The sequence below is a fragment of the Apteryx rowi genome, unplaced genomic scaffold, assembly GCF_003343035.1.
Source record: "Apteryx rowi isolate R43461 unplaced genomic scaffold, aptRow1 scaffold_11, whole genome shotgun sequence".
Lineage (NCBI taxonomy): Eukaryota > Metazoa > Chordata > Aves > Apterygiformes > Apterygidae > Apteryx > Apteryx rowi.
The window spans coordinates 2,512,409-2,530,882 of NW_020447308.1; the positions used below are offsets into that span (position 1 = coordinate 2,512,409).

An 18,474-nucleotide genomic window follows, 5' to 3' on the forward strand; every position below is an offset into this window, starting at 1 on the left:
TCTTGTCTGAACAACTGCAAAAACGCTCTGGTAGATACCCGTCACAGCAGGGTATCAGAGTTCATGTGTAGGAGTACTTCTGTACCATTTTTATTCAAATTTGAGGTCATACTTATTGGTAACTGCTTGCCTAGTCAGTGATAGAAATTTTAACTCCTTGTCTCCGTGGAGTCTCTTATAAACTAAATGCCAAATGGTATGAAAACCACAGAGCTTGACTGAAGACTGTATACCAGCATCCTTGGCTTGTTATAACCAGATTTTTAATTTTTCCTAAATTTTAGTATTTAGTAATTATGATACCAGCAATTTCTCTAAAAGTTCTGCATCTTCTCAGAGATAAAGAAAATGGCATGCAAGTGTGGTGCCCTCCCCCTTCTCACACACGCAGTTTTTTCCACTTAATTTTAATTTGCGGGCAACTCAAGTTGAGGGGACTGGCAGAACATGTAAGAGTAGAAATGCAGATAAAATTCGCAAGCTGTGTTCTTGATGCCCTCTCGTGGCCATTTTTAACGTTGTCCTATAGCCTCTGACAAAGAAAAATCAAGCCGAGGGCTTCTGGAGGGCTCCACAGGGGTGGACATTAGCCATTTCATACAGATCAACTCTTTCACCTGTTACTTTTATGTTCTGCCATAAATGCAACAACTTCTGGACCGGATGGGGATGTAGCAGCTGGAGTTGCACTGTGTGTTTCAGCACTATAAAAACTTTGTAAGAAACAAGATACACTTGAAAAATCCAGTGAACAGAATGAAATTTCTAGTTTTGGTATTTTGTCAGGACACCGAGGTTGTTTAATCCACCCCATTAACAGGCCAGTATCCCATCGCTTCCTAACATTATGCCATGGTTTTGAACCAAAACCAACTTATACATACACTGTCTTTAAACTTGCCAGGAATTTTTATACCAGATGAGCAGAATAACTGTGGTTTAAAAATGAAGTGCTGGCCCATCCATCCCCAATCCCAGTATTACCATTTTTGCGCACAGAGCCAAGTCCTTTTGTTCAGCGTGACTTTTTCCCTCGCCTCTGTCAGTTGTTTTCTCACCACTGCAATAGAGCCAATTAAGAAAGTGTGGACTAAATGATTTAGAGGGGAAATGCCAGTGGATCCGTACGGGAATGCGTTGTGGGGATGCGCTAGTTCCAGCAAAGTGTGCTCAGGTCTAGGTTGGACCCATCTGTTTGAACTCGGAGAAGGCGAAAGGGGGAGAACAAGGTATTCTGGATCACAAAACTTGAGTTGTCGTTGGGCCGTACTGTGTCTGGGAGATGCCTTGGAAACCCAGGTGAAGCCCCTGCCCAGGTTTGTTCGTACAGCACAGAGGGAGAATCTTCCTAGATTGGCACTAGTTAGGACGCTTGTCTGAAATGTGGAGAAACCAGGTCCAGGTTTTGTGGGAAGGCTTATCTTTTACTGTCTTTGTTTCTACTTGTTTTATCCAATATAAGAAGTATGGGTCTTTTTATTTAAATCTAAGGTGTGTGACAAAGGACAAATGTTCCTGCCATTGGAAATAGCTGTTACTGGAATCTCCTGGTTCTACTCACCAAAATCACAGGGCTCTCCCTGAGTTTACTAATTATTCACTTAATGCTTATTAAGCAGCAATTAATTACACTTGGCTGAGTAAAAGTGAGGTGTAATTCTGGTGATAACCCCAGGCTGTAAGACTGGCATGTGACTTGACTTTTCCCAAACTTTCCAGGTTTTTTTCCTGAACTCTTTCATTCACTACATGCTGTTCTTTCCCGGATGTGTTCCTTTTAGTTTGGTTCAAGTTCTTCCTTCACCTTATTAGATTTCTTTTTTTTCCCCTCTTCATTGTATCATCCCTGTTAACCTCTGCTCTTTCCTGCTTTTCTCTTCACCTTTTTCTCTTGCATCATTTTATGTCCATCTGTTGTCTCCCTGTAGTCCTTGACTTTCTCCAGCTTGTCTATTTGTACCTGCTCTGTCCTGGGGAGGGTACAGGTACAGGTGCAGGAGTCTGGCACAGCTGCATGTGCTCCCTGTTGCTTCCCGTAAAATGTATAAGCAGTATGGGAAGAAAATGGGGGGAAGGTCCTGAAAGATCCGTCACTGGCTTGATATTCCAGTGTCCTCTCTTGGGAATGCAGCTTGGGATAAGGGTTACCTATTAGCCATCAGCTTGAGTGGAGTCTGATTTACTGGCTTCTCACTGATGCTTTTTAGGATGAGGTCCAACCCAGCTAGTCATACATTAGAAACTACCTAAACAGGCAGTGAGTTGTGCTTGGCAAGGTTCACATCACCTATCTGTGAAGCGTCTACATTTGGTGCCTAGTGTTACATGGTGCGCAGGTCCTCTAGTATCTATAGCTCTTGTAACTAATGAACTGGACACTGAACGATGTGGGTCTGCTTCTGTGTGCCTATGCAGAACCAAACTTTTTTTTGTGTACTTGTTTAGCATTACAGTTATTAGGTGACATGATGTGTCTTGGTAATGATGAGGAGTTTGTGAGCTGCATAAGTACTATAAATAGTAAGAAAACAAATGCATTTATGTCATTTTATTAATGACATATACCTATCTGCAGAGCACTGGTGGTTCTGTGGAAGATGGAGATAATTGCTTCATACTTGGTTTCAGAAAATATTAAATATTCTTAGACACTAGTGCTCTAAGTGTTGTCACTTCTTCATACCCTTGGGGGGTTTTTTTGGCTTCATTGGGGCCTTTATTGGGAAGGTTGTTACTTCCAGCTCCAAATGCTTTGAGCTGGGACAAGCTGGAGCCCGTTTGGCTTGCTGGTTTGCTGTCATGGGGCAGGGCCATGCCTGATGTTAATTTTAGCCTGTCTAATGAAATCTGAAATGTCCTGCTCCCTGTTAGCTCTGCGATGCTCTGACTGTGCCTACTGCTGGCTGTACTGAGTCATCTCTGCGGAGCAGTGTCACCGTGACACCAAGCAGTAACGTGGTGTCACGGTTGTAAGGAAGTGTTACCTTCCTTGAATTCACAGATCCAAATATACTGCTCTAAGAAAAGAGAAACTCTGAGTTTCTGTAATGGTGACCAGCCCTTCATGTTTCCAAGTTCCGCACTTTCAAACCTTGAGTATTTTTTCCCTTCTGGTTAGTGTGGTTATGAGAAATAGATTTCTCAGATGTGATGTCAACTGGTGAGTGGCTGTGGGTTTTTTGTTGTTTTTTTTTTTAAGGGCTGTGTGTGTGTGTGTGTGTGTTTTTGTTTTTTTTTTCCCCAGCTGCATTGCTCCAACCTGATTTTTGCCTTTTCTTTTTCACATGGTCAGGTATCTTCTTGATTTTACACTACAGTGGTGTTTGTAGCTGGTACACGGCCTTTTCTTTTCTTTTCCTTGGTGTTCCCTTGTCTTTTTCTGTTGCTGCACTGTGCTTTTGATCTCATTTCTTGATACAGACAGCTAGACTTCCGAAATTTGGGCGCGAGAAGCCATTGAGAGCAGCGCGTGATGGCAGCCGAGCAGGTTGCGTGAGCGCCTTCGCCCCATGGGGTGCATGCCATCTCCCCCGCTTGGGGCACCGCTCTTCTGCACCCAAAGCTGAGCATGGTGCACAGCTGGTCGGAGGGTCCCGGGGTGCCAGGAGCGAGGCTGTGCCGCTCTGCTCCGCGGGGAGCTGCAAACTGCACTGCAAACGTGTGTGTGATGGGAGCCACGTGGGAGCTAGGTCTCCTGAAGCACCTTAAAGCAATTGAAGGAAGGGGATAGAATAATGCGTAGTTTCTATTTTAAACAGCCAGACCTGAACCAGGTCTCCGTTCGCAGCTCTGGTCTCTGCTGCCTGGGTTCACCCGTGGTAGCAGGCTGCCGGCGTGCGGGAGGCGAGGATGTGCTTGTGCTGCATCGAGCATTTGTCAGCTTATGCAGAATAAGTCCATTGTTTGGAAAGCAAATGTTCATAGCAATTAGGCTGAATAGTTCACTACAAACAAGCTGCCTGATTAATTTAGACTTTCTCTGTTTTCAGGGTATCTGCAATTAGATCATTAGTTCTTCAAATTTATTAATTATTCAGATTTATTAGACAACTTTTCACACTTCTTTCTGAAAGGCGTAATCATGACTAATTTACAAATGCAAAGAATTTGAATGGTGTTGGGTACTTATTTTGACATTTTCTGGATCCTGTATCGCTATGCATACAACAGCGTGTGCTGCAATTGTTTGTCTGTGCCAAATTCAACTTCTACAAGTGCAGCGTGTGTGACTCTGAAACTTTGCCTCCCCTACGCCGTCGTTCCTGCAAGCCTCCCTTCTGGACTGGCTGAATGCACCAAGATAGGAACCTCAAAACATTGGGTTGAATTAAAACAAAAGCAATTAATCCAAGAATGCCTGGCTTGCTTTGGTAAAATGAATGTTAGATTAAGAAGTATAAGGATGGCAGCACTGAAAGAGAATACGTAGGGCCCAGAGACTAGCTCTCTTTTTTTGTAGGTAACTAATGTAGATAAGTGGCTTCTTCAACTGATCAAGCTCTATTACTCACTGGAGCTGGCCACCAGTAGGCAGCTGTCTACATTGCCAGTTCACACTTATCTCTTTCTGGGACTCATGTAAGTAGTTTTTGCAAGACCAAAGACTGAGAATACAAGATGATGCAACTACTTACGCAGTGAGAATGGTGCTCACAAATGGGATACGCGTTTCACCCTCAGAAACACGGTGTCAGTGTCCTCCTTCCTCCCCCAGAAACCTGGAAGCAGGCAGGCCTTGTAAGCCAAAAAAGGTAGCAAGATAATAAGCTTATCAGAAGTATTTTCCCATCAGAGATGCCATTCATCTTGATGTGAATTTGAAGTTGATGGAAATATTGCACCAAAGGTCCTTGATCCTGGATAGTAACGTAAAAGTGGCTGGTTTTGTGCCTTCCTGAGCTTTCGTATCTGAGCCCCTGCCAGGGATGCRTTGCTCAGCTTGCCTAACCTTTGCTGAAGGTGGTTTGTTCTTTCTATCATTGTCCCTGGTGTGTCTCATATGGCATTCTGGTAGAATGTCCTTTTTTTTTTTTTTTCTTTTCCATTGATTTATTTTAGTTTCTTACTGCAGTTTCTAAAGAGTGCTGCTTGCACAGTATCTTAYATAAAATGTCCTGTGTCTGCTTCTGTGGTTTGTTAACGGTCAATTCACACTTTCTTTCTTAAAGCATTGGCTCAACTGTAGGCTTGCATGTGTTCTTCACACTTCTCTGGTTGAGTTTTTTGGTTTATTTTCCCTAGGAGCCTATTGGTGACACTTGTTTCCCAAGCAATGTTTCACTTCCATCTGTTCGCATAAAACTAGCTGTGCACAAAACTTTCCAAAATTACCTGCATTTCCTGCTATTAGAATACTTTCTTCTGATTCTCTTTAATCCTCTCTCTCTGCTATTTCTGTACAAGAACCGTTGGTCTATCACATAAGTGTGAGCCATTTAAAAATTGTCTTTTACTCCTTGTTGTAAATAGCTGTAGTAATTCTATCTCTATGAAGTTGTTAAATATATATATGTACTTTATGTATATGTAAAATAAATCCTTCATTTCCTTTCTTCCAATTGAAATTTTGGATTTTGACCCAAACCTCTAAGATGGTCTAGGTTATATTTCACACTGTTCTTTGAGTTTTCAGGATTGTAACACGATTAGGTCGTGATTTTTTTTTTTTAATGTAACCAGATGTGTTTCATATGCTATATTTCCAGTAAGTTTATGCCTATAAGACATAGTGTGATTTGAAAGCGTATCGGGTCTGCTGTTAATTTTTCAAAGCGTGAAGCAAATGCGTAGTATTATTCAATACGGTTGGGGTGGTACATCTCTCTGCAGCTGCTAGAGGGCAGCAGTACCCATTTAAAAACACTATTAACAGTTTCTTAGGCTGCTAAACCCTGCCTGGTTGCTTTGTACCAGCAACTTTGGCTCGCTGAAGCGTGCTCACATTCTAGCTGATGTTTGGTCTGCCCGCRCTCGTCGCTTTTTAGTGCTAGTGGAAGAAAATAGCAGTAAAATACTTGTTATGGAAATGAATTCAAGGAAGAATCAGCGTTGAGATACACGTCCTTTCTCTAATGAGAAAACAGCTCCCCATGATGGAGTGATTTTTCAGAAGTTGCCCTTTCCTTTTACTCTTCCCGGCTTTGTTTTAGGCTGAGAAGCAGATAATCGTGTGTGTGTATATATATATATATTTTTTTTTTTTCCTGTCCGAGAACCTTCCTGTCTTTGCATAATATTTAAATTGACCTTGAAGCATCCTTGCTTTTCTCACTAGAAAATACATTTTTTTCCCCTCAGGCTGAATTGTAAGCTACTTTCAAGAAAAATTGATCTCGCTTTATCCTATTGGCATGTGGCTACAGCTGATGTGACCTATAGGGAAATGAACAGGTTCGGAACTTGCATTTTAGAAGAGTTGGGCATACGTGTTTAGAAGGGGTTGTTGACTTGGTCGCCTTCGCTCTGAAACGGCCAGAGAAAAGATTTTTATTTTTATTTTTTTTATGGTCTGGATTTTTCAGAAATTTCTAGGATACCTGTCGTGCTTAAAGGAAAATTTAAAAAAAATAATAATCCTTTTTAGACCAGTCCATACCTAAAAAATACCAGTCGCTCTTTGGAAAAGTTCAGCCACTTGAAGCACGCTGCAGGCTGTCCCTGATAGACGCAGCGCCGTGGCCCGGCCGGGATTTCCGCGCTCGCCTCCGCGGGGACAAACCCCGCGGCTCGCGGTGCTCCCGCCGCGGAGGTCGAAGCCCATCGAGGGGCCGAGCCCTCTCCCCGCCTGCCTAGTTGAGACGTCTCGTCCCTGACAGCGAGACGGGTGAGCTGGGCGAGGAGCCGCCGCGCTCGCTCCCGCGCCCGCTCGCAATTATTTTCCCTAACAATTAACGCCGTCCTAACTTGACACCTTCTCCTTGCTCGGCTGTGTAAACCATCATCCCTTTTTCTATTAATTCCAGGCGTTAATATTTTCGTTCGCGCAAGTGCCGCCGTTCACCCGTGAAACGGTTTGAACATTATGTAGCTGTCAAGATACCTAGGGATTACCCGGTATGCCTTGCYGCCGTAAGTGACACCGCCGCGGCCGGCCTCCGAGATGTTTGTTTTGAGAGTAAGCTGACAAGCATGAAGGCCTGATCCCAGAGTGGCAATCTCATTTAATTAAAGGCCTCTTTTTGCTATCGTTCTTTTTCCACTGTTTTTTTTATTTATATATATATATATATATATATATACACATATATATATACACACACACACATATATATTCGTGTGTGTGTGTGTATATATATATATATATATATATATACACACACATACACATATCTATCTATATCTGTCTCAGGATGACTGCTAAAGCCTGCCTCACGTGAGCAATGCCATGCAGCTCTCCCCCCCCTCTTTTATTTTGCTTTACTTTATAACAACCTTGAAGGCTTTCAATGCAATTATGCAGTTGGGATGCTTGCTAAGATATAGTCCTCTTGCTTCCCAAGCTCAGAAGAAGGGCTTGGAGGTGTCTGGAGTTTTATACTTGTAGATACTGAACTTGCTAGCTGTTTGCTTCCTCTGTCTCCATCTTTCTCTCTCTCTCTTTCTCTTTTTAGGTTTTTCACTCACTCTGTGGTTTTTCTGTGGAAGAAACATGAGTTATGGCTGTAGACCGCCTGCCTCCATCACCCTGTTCATGCTTTTGTTTCATCAATTATTTTCCTTGTCTAGTTTGGTCCCTCTTTCATGTGCTTAATAGTTGTGGACTTTATTATTACTGTTGCTGTTATCCTTTTTAATAATACAGCCTGCTTCTGCTTATCCTGTAGATAAAAGCAACTCTGCTTTTTTATTTTTACTTTTTCCATTTAAAGGAGAAGGGATTTAGGATCTTTGCAGTTGGGACAAACTCAGCCTGAAAAGCTAAATGCTGTTATTTCTCAGCTACTGCATCCTCTGAAGGCTTCCGCACATGTCGTGGGGCTAGATATTATCTGGGTGTTCTCCTGCTTGTAAAGCATGCCGTGCATTTTATGTAAAGATAGAATCATGGTTTTGAGAAGTACTCTAATGAAAGGTCTAATCCTAACCCATCAAAAACAATGCAGATCTGCCCCCGACTTCAGTGGCCTTCAGATCAGGCCCTTATTGCTGTTCGGTTAGAGACGAAGGAAAAGAAATTTCTTTTTAACCTTTTGCAGCATTGTTCTCGAAAAGGGGTTAATTTTTGCAGTTGCTACTTAGAAAAAGAATCAGCTGCAGGTAGTATTTGAAAACTAGTCAATATTTTCCTTCTGTGATTTAAACACTCTTCATAGAGGAGACTGGTAGAATTGGCCATGGCTCTATATGTTTACTCTTTAGAATTTAAAACACAATAAAAACTTACTATAGTTTTTACAGGTAATTCCTATGTCACAGGGACACAGTTCTTCGCAGTACCACGTCATTTCAAATAGATGCTAAAACAGGGCTATTTTTTGTTGAATCAGTCTGTCTTTACGAACCAGCGACCAGAGCGTCAGATATTTGAAAATGGCGTTTTCACATTCTCACTGTTTTACCAAATTAGTGAAAAGTCTGAGTCTTCATGTCGTGTCGGGTTACCCCGAGCTGCTGCTCGCTTGTCTACCTGAAAGGAGCTCCGTGGGAACCAGAGAGGACAGGTCCACGTTATTTCTGGCTGTGGTATAGCAGGTGTCTTCTGCCTGAAGCCTGCACTGCGGGCTTTCTGGACGGCTAAACGAGCGGTCAAGAACGTGAAATGTAGTGCTTGCCCTGATGGCTTTTTTTGAAGTGTCTGTGCTGAATAAGTCCATTTGATTAGCTATTGTTATTTTAATGGGGAAGTTTAATTCCAAATATAAGGTGTAATACGGTCTCAAATATGACAAATGAGGAATGGCAGATGGGATCAGTTAATTGGATATCCTGCTGCAACTCAACTTTATTCTTTCCTTTCTTTGCGGTCTCTGGGAGATAGTTGCAAAGTCTGTGTGTACATATATGTGTGTATATATATACATATTTTACTAAATAAACCATCTAGTTAAATCCTTCATGTTGCTTCTTCCCCTTTTGTTTGGTATCCTGTGTGTTGATCRGTGTCAGGGCAGATGCCATTGGTTTAATAAGAGCAATAAAAAGTTGATTCCCTCTTCTGTTTTCCTTTGACAGCTGCAAGTCTTGCCGTTGCTGCCGAGTGGCACAGTCCTCACGTTCTGTCTACGCACATCTGCCCCATAAAAACATGGGGCGTTATTACCGTGGCAAAATGTACCACTTAAAAGATTAAAAACGTGTTRCCTGAATCCTGTTTATTATCTTTACAGAGTCTCTTGGGTGTGTGGTTTTATCTTGAGCTGGCCAATGATGTCAGTACCTTTGCAGTGAAACTTCACATTTGGACTTAAGTAAATCGGCAGATAACACCAGCGATGAAATCCTGACTGGACTTTTAGCTGTTGTTACTTGTTCCTTGGAGGTCCCATCAAAAGTTACAATGTTTTTTAATTTTGGTCCTTTATATATTCATAGTCACGGGATCACATTTTTACTGTTTCACTGTTGGTTTTGTTAGTTAGCCTGTAAATATTCATTCATCCTTGGTTCTGTTTGCTCTTTTCCCAAATTAAAATGTTAACCAAGAAAGGAATAATTAACATTCTTTCAGAATAACATAGCAGAGATCAAGTAAACTATGGAGAATTTTTGTTGCCTGCTATCAAGCAACTTTCTGGTTGTGTTTAATAGATTTCCTGTATGAACTAGAAAAGTGTTTATATCTATACACACACACACAATGTGTATGTGTATAGCGTGTATATAAATATAATACATGTATAAACTTGTAATTTATTATAGTTATAGCTATTATTATATTTTAAGATTGTTTTTATGGGGTTATATCAGAAGAAAGCTAATCTATTTCTTATTAATTATCATAGGTACAAGTGACCCATATGTGAAGTTTAAACTGAATGGGAAAACTCTATACAAAAGCAARGTAGTCTACAAGAACCTAAACCCCGTCTGGGATGAGACTGTTGTGCTGCCAATACAGAACCTCAGTCAAAAACTCTGGGTCAAGGTAAATTTTGGGTTTAGATTTTGAAAGATGGGTAAATATTTTTAAGCAATCWTTCTCTACTTTAAATAGGTATTTATTTCTGTTCACTGTAGCAGCTTAAAATAAAACATGCTCCGGTTTAAGAGCTTTAGCGATTTCAAATTAAAATGCACATATGTCTTTTCCAGATTTTACTTGGATGTTTTGCTTTCAGTCTGTGAAAACCCCAAGTTGAAATAAAACCCCTTGACGGGATCCATTTAAAACTCTGGAACTAAATTCTGCTGTTACTCTRCTCTGCTTGTACAAACTCAGTGAAATCGATAGCAGTTACATAAGCAGAATTTAAGAGTGTAATTTGGCTGGGCGGAATAGAATTATTACCTGGGATGAAGCAGTGACAAGTAGCAAAGCCTTTTCTCATTATGAGTAACATTGCAGTTACCAGAACTGCATGCTACCAGTTGTGAGCACTAATTGCGAAAACATCTGTAGCAAGAAGTACCTGGTTTTGTGCAGCWTTTCATTATACTATCATGGAGCGTATAAAGGCGCAGGCACGGTCCATAGCAGCACGCATGTCTCTATTTACATTATATTAAGAAGATACTTTCAAAATGCTGTTTAAATATTTAGTTAAAAATACAAATTAAAGCAGGGAGGTGGAAAATTATCTGTGAATTATATCTGAGCTTTGATCTTTCAAACACAGGATTGAACTGAATGTGCTTAAAATATCTGTCCTTGTATTGGCCGGGACAAAACTGGCTGAGGATGTGAAAATTATAAATGTTTATTTTATTTTGCCACCAGGTGTACGATCGAGATTTAACCTCTTCTGACTTCATGGGGTCAGCATGTATAGCACTCGCTGAACTTGAACTCAATAGGTAAAACATTTTTTGCGTTAAAGCTTGTTCCTGCAGTTTAATTGAGAAAGAGTAAAATAATTTAAAACTTTTGCTATAGCATGGAACTTGTCCATTCATGAAACTTGTCTATTTGTGAAAACTTCTTCTGATAGAAGGGTGGGGAGCACCTTGAGAACTTATTTGAGACAAATTCTGTACGTGCATGGCCTTGTCTGGCTTTACGTCCTGGGTTCGAATCCAACATGCAAAGAGCAAGGTTCAAAAGGAAGGTGCTCCCCCTCCCCAGCGCCCCGCGGCCGAGAAGCATCTGGCCCCGGTTTAACGTGGAGGCAAGTCCTCTGCCTTTCGTCCGCAGCTGGCTGGTCCGAACGTGGCACTGGAAGCCAGGAATTCAAGCTGAATTTCCCTTTTATACAGACTCTGAAGGATTTTTTTTTCTTTTTTTTTTGAGAAAACAAGTGCCCCTGTGCAGGTATATCATAGCTCCTGCGGTTGGGGTGTCTGAGTTTCTAGAAACGTTAATGAATTTGCCCTGGAGATAATGCTACCAGGTAAGTACCAGAGAGGGAACTGCGCCGCGGAGGGAGATTAAATGCACACGCAGGTAGGCAGGAAAGTCTGACGTGGAGCAAGACGTAATAGATCTCATAAGTCAAATTCCAGTCTTTAGTATTCAAAAAACTTACTTGGATGAGTTTCTGTCACTTTTCTTCCCTGTAAAGCGGAGATAATGGTAACTTAGCTCAGTGCCTATCTGCATATGGAGAGTCGTATGTAATGCTATATGAAGGCCGGGTTGTGTTATAGCGAGTGTTGTATTTTGTCAGAACAACGGGGTAAGATTTCCGTCAGTTTTCCCATTTTAACATTTAAATTCGATATTGGGAACTTCAGACAAAAGGCTGAAATTTGCACTTTTCAACATGACCTTTAATAATGAACTCAAGTTAACAGCGAAGTCAACAAAATGCACTTTTTTTTTTCTTTCTTGTAGAACTACAGAACAGATCTTAAAACTGGAAGATCCAAACAGTTTGGAAGATGACATGGGAGTGATTGTATTAAACTTGAGTCTAGCCGTCAAGCAAGGCGACTTCAAGGGAAATGTAAGTGCCTTAGAAAATCACATTTATAGCTGGAAGGTGTAGGGGGAAAAGAAGAGCTGGCCTAATCTGATTTACTGTGAAATGCTGCTGTTATTTTCATCCTCTAAGACTCAATATTGAAATCTAGATAGATCATAACTTAAAAACAAACAAAAAAAGCATATCTAACTGGGTAAAAGTTGCTTAGGTGTCTATAGCTGAATGCTTCTGTCCCGTAGTCCTAAAGCACGCTGCAGCAGCACTCCCCGTATATCATCTACGTGTGTTACCCTCCACTAAAATGTGCAGGTGGCTAAAGTGGATGAATGAACTGTACCTTGCATGATTGCTATTCCAGAGCCTGATATTTACCGAGTTACACCCAGGAGTTTAGATTTTAATGCCTTATAAAAAATCTGAATGTGTTTTTTTTATCGGTATGGGGGGGGGGGAGAACACACCTATGTGAAATCTAAAAGCAGGGATTTGATGTCAGGATTTAGACTGTGCCAAGCCTGCGTAGGAGCGCGCTGGCTGAGAGGGAGATGTTGCTTGGGAAAACCCTGATTTTGCCACTAACGGTTTCTCGACTGAGTTCAGCTGAACTTGGCTGTTGATGCTGAAATATGGTGCAATTTTAATCCCAGAATAAACTGGGCAGAGACTGGGAACAGCAAAATTAAAGTTAATACGCTTTTTAAGGTTCAAGGTCCTGCAAGTGTGTTTTTGTTTTGTTTTGCTTTGCTTTAGTTTTCCTCTTTTAAGATTTCTACTGGTGTTTTCACAAAGTATAGTGTGTGCCTGCATTGGTAAACTCATCTTGCTGCTGTCCAGGGAGCAGATTTGCAAGGAGCGGGGAAAGGCCAACATGTGGCATTTGCTTAGCTCCAGTTYTCAAGCCTCTCTAATTACAGATGTGAAGTAAACATGTAAATCCAAAATCTTCCTAGAAGTGTTTTATATAGTCTAGTGAGAAAGTTGCAGTTTACAGCACATTTTTGAAATATAGGTATGGAATTCCAGTCTGAAAGGAGTTAGTTATAAAAATGTAAAGGTTTCAAGGAGTTGCCAGGCAAAACAGTAAAAGTCAATGCGAGACGTCTGTCATTCAGTATTTATTTTCCTAATTGTTGCCTTTTTTGAGAATTGTAAAGTCACCCATTAAGTTAGTATTAAGATAGTTGTAAAGTTATCTCTACCTCTCTATATGATTATTTAAAAGATTAATGACATTATTCAAAACACTGTTATTGTATTTATAGTAAGGGGCCTTGGATCTGAGATGTGAATTCCCCCGCTAACTTATCCAAGGCAAAGTGCTGTTAGCACACGTGGCGCTGGGTTGCCAGAAGAGGTGCAAGGGGAAGCTGTTTAGCTGAAAGAACCTGAGAAATTCTTCTTCTGGGATTTGTAGGAGGACATGGGGTAAAGTGGACCTAGCCCATGAGGCAGAAAATGCGGTGATTTAAAGCAGCAGCTTTTGGTACTCTTGGGTGCTTACTTAACATTCAGAGTGCAGATGATAGAAGAGTTGGTGCACACTGTAATTTTTTTTAAAGACGATGTTTTAAGCCCTTATATTTCAAATGCAAATTGCTCAGCCATTTCCAGTGGAATCAGAATAGTGAAATGGCTCTGTCCACGTTAGCACTTAACAGCAAGATGATTTTTTTTCCCCCTTTTTAAATTAGCTTAGTGTAGAACCAGATGGCACCAAAAGTAGAAGTCATGTTTCTTACTAATGACTCTGGGTCCCTCCACTCTTTATTCTTGGTTTCCCTCCCCCCCCCCCTTATTTTTGGTGCAATGCAGGTATTTTGAGTTTGTTGGTTGTTATATTCCGTGAGGGAGAGAGGGAGATGAATGTAGTAGTAGACCCAACCCGCTACTAAGTAATAAGCTTTTCTAATGCATTTTATAAGCTGCTGTTTGAGTGATTTTACTAACCACTTTATTTATTTTACTCCTTCTCTGTTCCCCCTCTCTGGGTTCTCTTTGGTACAATGGTGGGGACTCATGATTAGAGATGGTCAAATCGGAAGAAGCGAACTTCATCCAAGGTAATCCATATTTTTTCTCTTCAAAAAAAAAAAAAAAAGTCCCCTCCCAAAATCTCTGTGCACTCTTCTGAAATAGAAAGTGTAAAAATATGAAAACTTTGAGGTCTGCATGCAAACTCAAAATGTGGTGGCTGGGATTCCCACTGCTTTTTAAATTCTTCAGTACAGTGAGAAGTTGTGGCTGTTGTCTTGTTGTATGTCCTACGGTAGCAACTAGCAGTAGCAAGTAAGAATAAGACTCCATTCTGCAAAGAGCTGTAGAAAGAGACAGTCTGTGCTAAGGAAAACTGGGTGTAAATTGAAGAAAAAGAGCTGTGAAGGATTTGGGTTGGTTCGGGATACCTGAACGGTGGCCAGCAGTAGGTCCTGGGGTTGAGACTGGGTCTCCTGGTTCCCAGTCTGACCGTTTGTGCACCTTCTCTCGCTGCCGGAGGAGTTTGGGAGGCAATATTTCTTCTGATCACTGCTGTGGGTTTTGAAATCCCGTTTGTTCTTGGGGTGGAGAAGCGAGCAGGCAGTTTTCATTACTAGAAATGTAACAGGATTTTCAAGATTTGTGTGTTGCTACATATCCACATAACTTTCTTTCCTTGGTCTTCTGTAGTATCCCTGTAGGCTTCCATTACTTTTATATCTGTGTACTGGCCCATTYTTACATTAGATTTTAACTTGTTCTGAAAACAGACTGTGGCTTTTTATTTGTTCCGTAAAGCTTTAATTTGCTTTTGAGTAAATAACAACGATGCAGAAGCTGGAGGCCCCAGGACCCAGCTTGAGAGCTGCACGTCGTAACTTTTTTGAAAAGCAAAATTTGGCTCGTGTGGGAACACACATGCATCTTGCTATTTTCCCTAGGTAACTATTGGTGTGTGCGTAAATAAACTGAATAATTAACCTCCTCTTGTTTTATTCGTCGCGACTGCGGTGCGGTATGTGGAGGAGCCAACGCCGTCAGGTATTGCGCCAGCAAGTGTATTTCTGTAAATGTGGAAGGAGCGCAAAGTACAGCCCTGGAGCCGGAGCGCGGCTTGGCAAGCCGAGCGGCAGCGGAGCGGCGATGCCGGCTTCCTTCCGCTGCCCTCGCGGCGCAGGGAGGCAGCCAGGGATCCCTGAATGCGATGTGACACAAAGCGATGGCATAATTGAAGAGCTCAGCACTTTAGGTTTTAACTAAAGCTCTGGAAATTACTGGTGCCCTCGCTCAATCAGTGTAGCCTGAATCCCCCTTTTTTTTTTTCCTCGCGCGTGCACACACAGCTGTCTCGCGATGCTGGTTGGCGTTGGGTCCTGGGAAAGGGAGCCAGGTTTTTAAACTCTGGTCCTTTTTGTCCGGAATAGCCAAACTTCTATCTTGGTGGTTGTTGTTGGATTTGTTTTTCTTTCTTTTTTTTCCTTTTCTTTCTTTTTTTCCCCACTGTTTTGTTGTTGTACGTTACATCCCCTTGCATTTTGAATATTTTTTTTAAATACAGGGGTTTTTGCAGTCTTTTAGCCGTAAGCCACGTTGGCAGGTTGTTCAGTTCACAGGACTGGCTAATGTCTTCAAATCTTTTCAAATAAAATGAAAAGATGCTAAAGCATGGTGCTGAGTTAGGCAAAGTGAACGTATCGTTTAAAAGAGGAGGAAAAATAAAAGCTAAAACCCTGTGCTCTGTTCTGTTACAGTCACTAGAGGGTAGGAGAGCTTCAGTTCTTCCTAGGAAAGACATAGTTCATGCTCCAGGGTGATCTCTAAAGAAAAGCTCTGTGACCATCCAAAGGCAGTAAAAATATTTCCCGGCATGCGCTGGAAAAATCTGACAAAGCAGTATTTCCTAGTTTATTGATTCTGCTGCTGCACTAAAACACTAGTACTGTACATCAATAACCACCTTTAGTTAGGAAACTCTGGTCGGTGGAAGCAGTACTAGCAGTTTGTGGCAGAACATAAAGGCTAGAAAGAAAAATTGTGTGCATGGGGAATATAGGTGTCTAGGGAAGGCACAAGAGGTTATGGAAGAACGGCCGGAGAGTACGATGGGGTAGAAAACAATGTTGCTGGACGAGATGAAGATATAAGAGTAAGGRGGGCAGGGGAAATGGGGAGAGCTCTGCAATGGATGCACAAACTCGGCTCCTTTTTGGCTACTGAACTGACTCTGGTTGGTTGTTGCAGGAGAAAAAGACCGTATACTTCCCGTTTAAGCAACAGAATTCCCAACAAATCCAAGTCTCACTGATAGAAATTTATGGAACAGATCTAAATTTCATCTCTGTGTGTTTAGGCAAGTAAGTTTTCTATTAGTAATGGTTTTCCTGCTTTTTGCACTGAACTATAGCTGACCTGTACTGTAATGTTTAGCTTTTCTTGTAACACAAATGTGAATGAAAATGGCTTATTATTTTAAGGAGACAACATGAAACTTTCCCAGCTTTCTTCTAGTTTGTCTTGATGATATAAAAGAATTCTGGTTATATACTAATCTGATGAGTTCAGCGTTATCTTCGTGCAGTTGGCAGATTAGGAACGTGTCAGTGTCCTAATGAGTCTCGTTGCRTTGTTCACTTGATTCTTGCTGGGTTCCCAAATTCATCCAGAACGGTTAGTACCTGTGTGGATGGTACTGATGCCTGATGCAATCCCATGTCGGAGCGGTAAAGAGATTCACGTGAGCTGTTGTAGGTACCTTGCACTTTTCAGGYGTGTGCTCTGAAATCCCTGCCTTTTGGACAGCAGTGAAAATGGCAGCAGGACAAGATCATCCAGGCTGGCTGCAGTTGTCTCGCAGGCCTTACAAATAGTACGCAAGAAGGATTTCAGCAGCAGAATATTGTCTTTTAAATCAATTTGGTGCGAGAGTTGTTGAACCGGATGATTTAGCTATCTGTTGGTCAAACAGTATATATCTTTCCCTGCTGCTAGAAGGGGATCATCGCATATTTGGGCAGAATCCCAAGACCATGGGCAGCACATTTTTTCAGAGGAGCCGAGAGCAGCATTGTCCTCCGTGGGAGCTGTCTCCGAGAGCACAGCTTGCTTTTCTCATGGCGAGCAGCAGTGCAAAGGGAAGGGGGTGCTATTAGGTAATATTAATCCGTGCGCTTGCACCCGTGTATTGGCAAGGTCTCCCCTTTTTTCTGTTCCTGGGCTATCCGGGGGCAGGAGGAGGGGGCAGGCTGCTCCGCCATGGCGGGCTGATGCTCAGTAGCCTTGTTTGTCCCGGGTGGCTTGAGTCGCACGCTCGGCGCCCTGCGCGCTGTTTCCAGCATTTGTACAGCTGAATAACCTTTAAGTGTTGAACATCCACGAAGCAAATAAGCAGGTTCGCTTGGGGTGGATTGACCCGCAGCAGTTTAGACCTGAAACAAAAGCGATGCAATTGCCACCTTGGTAGCCAAAGCTGATTGAATAAATTGGCTGAAAGACTGACTGGACCGAAGTCCTCCGAGTCGTCTGATCGCTGGGGAAAATCCCTCGCTCTCTCTTCTGCGTGGGCTGTTAGGCTTCATTTTTGCCTGCCTCGCTGTGTTTGGCAATACCCTTTGGGCAGTGGTGATCTCTGACCGTTTCGCAGAGCTGTGAAAGTCGCTTGCCACGGGGTCGGGTGTCGCGGCGGCAATCTCGCATCGGTTCGCTTGCCTTTCTCGCTGCCCTCTCCTCTTTCCCGGGGGAGGGACTGCCTCTGCGAAACGCTCTCCCTGGCTAATGAGGAGAGGTCCAAAGAGGAGTCGTATTTGCGTGTTGTTGTTTTCGCAGATGACAAATTACACGGCCCAGTTTCTCCTTTGACCTGTTCGCGGGGATCGGAGCAGACTTTCTGTTGTCCTGTCTCATCCTTTTAAGTGAAAGATGTGAGGGATGGGCTCACTTCACACTTGGCCACCTCGCTGTGTCATTTAAATGTTCAATGTTTTCTGCATCTTTTTATTGCTTCAAAAGCAAGTTTGAACTTGGGTCATATATGTGCATGTCAGGAAAAAAAGATGGATTTGAAAGCAGTCCTGATGTACCAGAGGGGATTCGCTGGGTGCCTGTAGAGGGAGATTATGTACAAATGGTGTTATCAGGGAGACTTGAGCTCCTAAAGGATTTTGTGAACCTGGGTCAGCGAGCCAGTTCTTTCCCCTCCAAAGCTCAGGCGTTCCTGCTCATCTCTCATATTGCACATTTGTCAGTGAAGGCAGAATATGACCCATCTGCTCATTATTGTCCAGCTTTCTTCTTTAAACAAGAACCAGAAAGTAACCAAAAATTAAAATTAATGTAAGAAGCTTTAATACGCATTTAGAAACCAAAAACTAGATTCTGAAAATGATACAGAACTCTTCGCTTCCCCCCCCACCCTTCCCATTCAAAGATTTGGGATGCTTTCTGGGGAAATGTTCTTTCTAAGTGGGAGGGAGAAGAACCATCT

General features: G+C 42.2%; 1 protein-coding gene across 2 annotated transcripts in view; it reads left to right on the forward strand.

Annotated features, from left to right (window-relative positions):
- The window catches only part of MCTP2 (multiple C2 and transmembrane domain containing 2), a 125,328-nt gene that overhangs the window by 29,131 nt on the left and 77,723 nt on the right, over window positions 1-18,474 (forward strand). For both annotated transcript variants that reach the window (XM_026074904.1, XM_026074894.1), the window contains exons 6-9: window positions 9,942-10,084; window positions 10,877-10,953; window positions 11,930-12,041; window positions 14,045-14,080. In XM_026074904.1, coding sequence (XP_025930689.1) covers window positions 9,942-10,084; window positions 10,877-10,953; window positions 11,930-12,041; window positions 14,045-14,080 — 368 coding nt within the window. The remainder of the gene's footprint in view (window positions 1-9,941; window positions 10,085-10,876; window positions 10,954-11,929; window positions 12,042-14,044; window positions 14,081-18,474) is intronic.